This window comes from Tupaia chinensis, unplaced genomic scaffold (assembly GCF_000334495.1).
Source record: "Tupaia chinensis unplaced genomic scaffold, TupChi_1.0 Scaffold143823_1, whole genome shotgun sequence".
In the NCBI taxonomy this organism is placed as follows: domain Eukaryota; kingdom Metazoa; phylum Chordata; class Mammalia; order Scandentia; family Tupaiidae; genus Tupaia; species Tupaia belangeri.
Genome location: NW_006203673.1, coordinates 784,782 through 787,629, shown reverse-complemented (window position 1 = coordinate 787,629; position 2,848 = coordinate 784,782). Strand labels below are relative to the sequence as shown.

The window sequence follows — 2,848 nt, the reverse complement described above, 5'->3', positions numbered from 1 at the left end:
CAGATGGGTCCCCCAAGAGCGGGCCCCCAGCCTGGGCCCCACTCTGCTGCCCCTGGCTGGCCCCCCCCCCCCACTGCAGCCAGAGGAGGGGGACGCCGAGGCCCTGGCCAGCAACCGAGAGCCCCCACTGCTCAGGACAGGCATGGTGACCGGTGGCCCCACTGCCCAGGACAGGAACAGTGACCAACAGGCTCTACTGGCAGGCTCTACTGCCCAGGATGGGGAAGGTGACTGACAGCCCCTACTGACCTGGAAGGGAACAGTGACCAGAGGGTCCTACTGCCTGGGATGGGGATGGGACCAACGGGTCCCACTGCCTGGGATGGGTACAGAGACCGGCGGGCCCCACTGCCCAGTCTGCCTTCTTTCAGCCTCCCAGGGCACAAAGTGACCTGTGAGCACCACTCCTCAGAAACTCGTGCCCAGGGCCGGTGGCCCTCCAGGATGGCCTCTGCGCCATGCAGCCCCTTCTGCCTGCCCTCTAGCTGCACCCACATGGAGCTGGCAACCTGGCAATGAAACCAAAGCCGCTGCAGAGAACACCTCTACTCTAGGGAAGAGACCACCTGAACCGCAGGAGGACCCTCCACCCAATGCAATGAAAAGCACAATCATGCTGCAGCCGCAACCCACTGTCCACATCGGGCTAGATCCCCGGAGAGGCGTGAGCAGCTGGGGCACCTGGACCTTCTTCTGGTCAGTGGCCATGGTTCCGTCGGTCACCAGGCCAGAGCCCAGCACCTGCTCCAGGAAGCTGTTCATCTTCTCAGCATCGTGTCTGGCGCTGGAGCCCGAGGTCTCAACCAGGACATAAAATGGACTCTCTGGAAGGGAGTGGGAGGGCAGGGTGAGCCCAGATCTAGGCACAGTGGAGGGCCAGAGCTGCCCCGGTGGCCCGTGGGCTCCCAGATGCTTTCATGAGAGGCTGATCACCAGGCTCCAGAAACAGCACCCCAAGGGGCAAGTAAAGCCCACCCCACCCACCGCCAGCCCTCACTGTCGGAGCCGGCCCAGGGGCTCCACCGAGGGCAGGAGGGCCTTAGCACCGACGCTCCACTCTCAGCACAGCTGGGGCTACGGGGAGGGCCCCTGTGGCCAGCAGCCTTCAATGGCCTCAAACAGGAGCACCTGCAAAAGGCTGTACTCCCCACCACTTCAGGAAGGCAGACGGGGCTACTTGCTTAGGAACTGGTGAGACCGGCAGATGGCATAGGGGTCACGGCACTGGACTCCCACATGGCCAGCCTCAGTTTGAGTCCCAGACCCAGTGGCTTGAAAACGACCGCGGGTGTGTGTGTGTGTGTGTGTGTTTTCCCAAGATTCTGGAAGGAGAGTGGAGGAGAAGGGATGAGCATGGCCATGACCCCTGGGGGTGATTTCTCAGTTTTCCTCATTGTCTGTCTCTTTCTCTCCAGCAACCACACAGGCCCTAAGGCAAAAACCTCTTTAATAAAAAAAAAAAAAAAAAAAAAAGGCTGGCAGCTGGTGTTTCTCTTTTTCTGTTTGGTCTGCTTCTCTCCAGCAGCCTGTGTGTCTGAGGCCACTGTGCACTCCCCCACACTTAGGCAAACCGTCGAGCGAGAGCTGCTGCGGGCGCTGGTACCCCCACACTGTTTCCGTCTCCTCCCCAAAATTGCTCTAATTCACCCTGACTACGGGGAGAACACACGTGGCCTTCAGACACTTGTTCTTCTGGGCTGAAACTGTCCACTCTCACAACATTAAGGGTCACACAGAACACTGGGATGTTTTTAAAACATTGGCTGTTTTCTCATTTAAAATTAAAATATGCTGACAGAGTTTGGGGAAACAAACAAACAAACAAAACAAAAATGAAAAGCAACCTTTCCAGTTTGCCTAAGCCGCCAGCTCAGCCCTTCCTGTCTCTCCTCCCGTGTTCGGGAGTGCCACCCATGGGATAGGGCCATGCTGCACTAACTTCGATGAGAACGGTTCCCTCCACGTGGTCCACGGCCACAGTGCTCCACCAGCCTGGGGACCCTCCCTCTGCCCACCCAGGACCCAAGCCACAACACAGGGCCAGCAGCCTGGAAGGGGCGGCGGGCTGGGGTCAGTACCTCGCACGGGGCAGGCCAGGTGCAGGTGGCGCCCAACCAGCTGCACACACTCGGCGTCCATGAACTCGAAGGCAGACAGGATCTCGCCCAGCACCTGCTTGCAGGTGCTGAAGGTCTGCAGAACCTCGGCAAAGCCCGGGCAGCCTGCGACGACCAGGGAATCAGGTGCCTCGCAGGGAAGGGACCAGGCCCAGAGCCAACCCCCAGCTGCTGAGCCCCAAAGTGGCCGCCGGCGTGTGGGCCAGGTGGGCTGAGTGGCCGCAAGGAGCAGAGGCCTGGTGCCATGGAAACAGCCCATCCCCAGTGTCGTCACCAGGGTCCACCAGGGTAGACATTAAGAACCACCCAGGGCCCTGGGACAGCGTGGGGACCTCAGGGGAGGCCAGAGATGCTGGGCAGCCTGGGGAACTAGCTCCAGCTAGTCACACTGAGGACAACAAAGGAAACAGTGGCCCAGGCCTGGGGAGCCACAGCACGGCCCCACCACGGGAGCCGACCAGCAGGCGCAGAGGCAGAAGAGAATGAGTGGCCTCCTCGGCAGGGCAGCCGGGGGGCCTGTGTGAGAAAGGGAACATGTGCCCCTGTGAGACAGGAGGCAAGGCGAGGCCAATGGGTATCTGAAAAGAAGTTCCAGACAGAAGTCCAGCAGAGGCCCAGGTGGACTGGCCCCGGTGATGTGGGAGTGCCCCAAGGCCAGCCCTAGAGACCGTAATGTGGGCAGCCGAGACAGGCGGGGGGAGCCACCGCCCCCCCCCACCCCCACAAAGGGC

The 2,848-nt window shown here is 61.0% G+C and overlaps 1 protein-coding gene across 1 annotated transcript in view; it reads right to left on the bottom strand.

The window, feature by feature from the left end:
• Nucleotides 1-2,848, bottom strand: part of D2HGDH (D-2-hydroxyglutarate dehydrogenase) — a gene marked incomplete in the record, with an annotated part of 28,835 nt that overhangs the window by 12,225 nt on the left and 13,762 nt on the right. Inside the window, 2 exon segments of the mRNA XM_014582816.2 lie at nucleotides 682-824; nucleotides 2,079-2,222. Of these exon segments, the coding sequence (XP_014438302.2) occupies nucleotides 682-824; nucleotides 2,079-2,222 (287 nt within the window).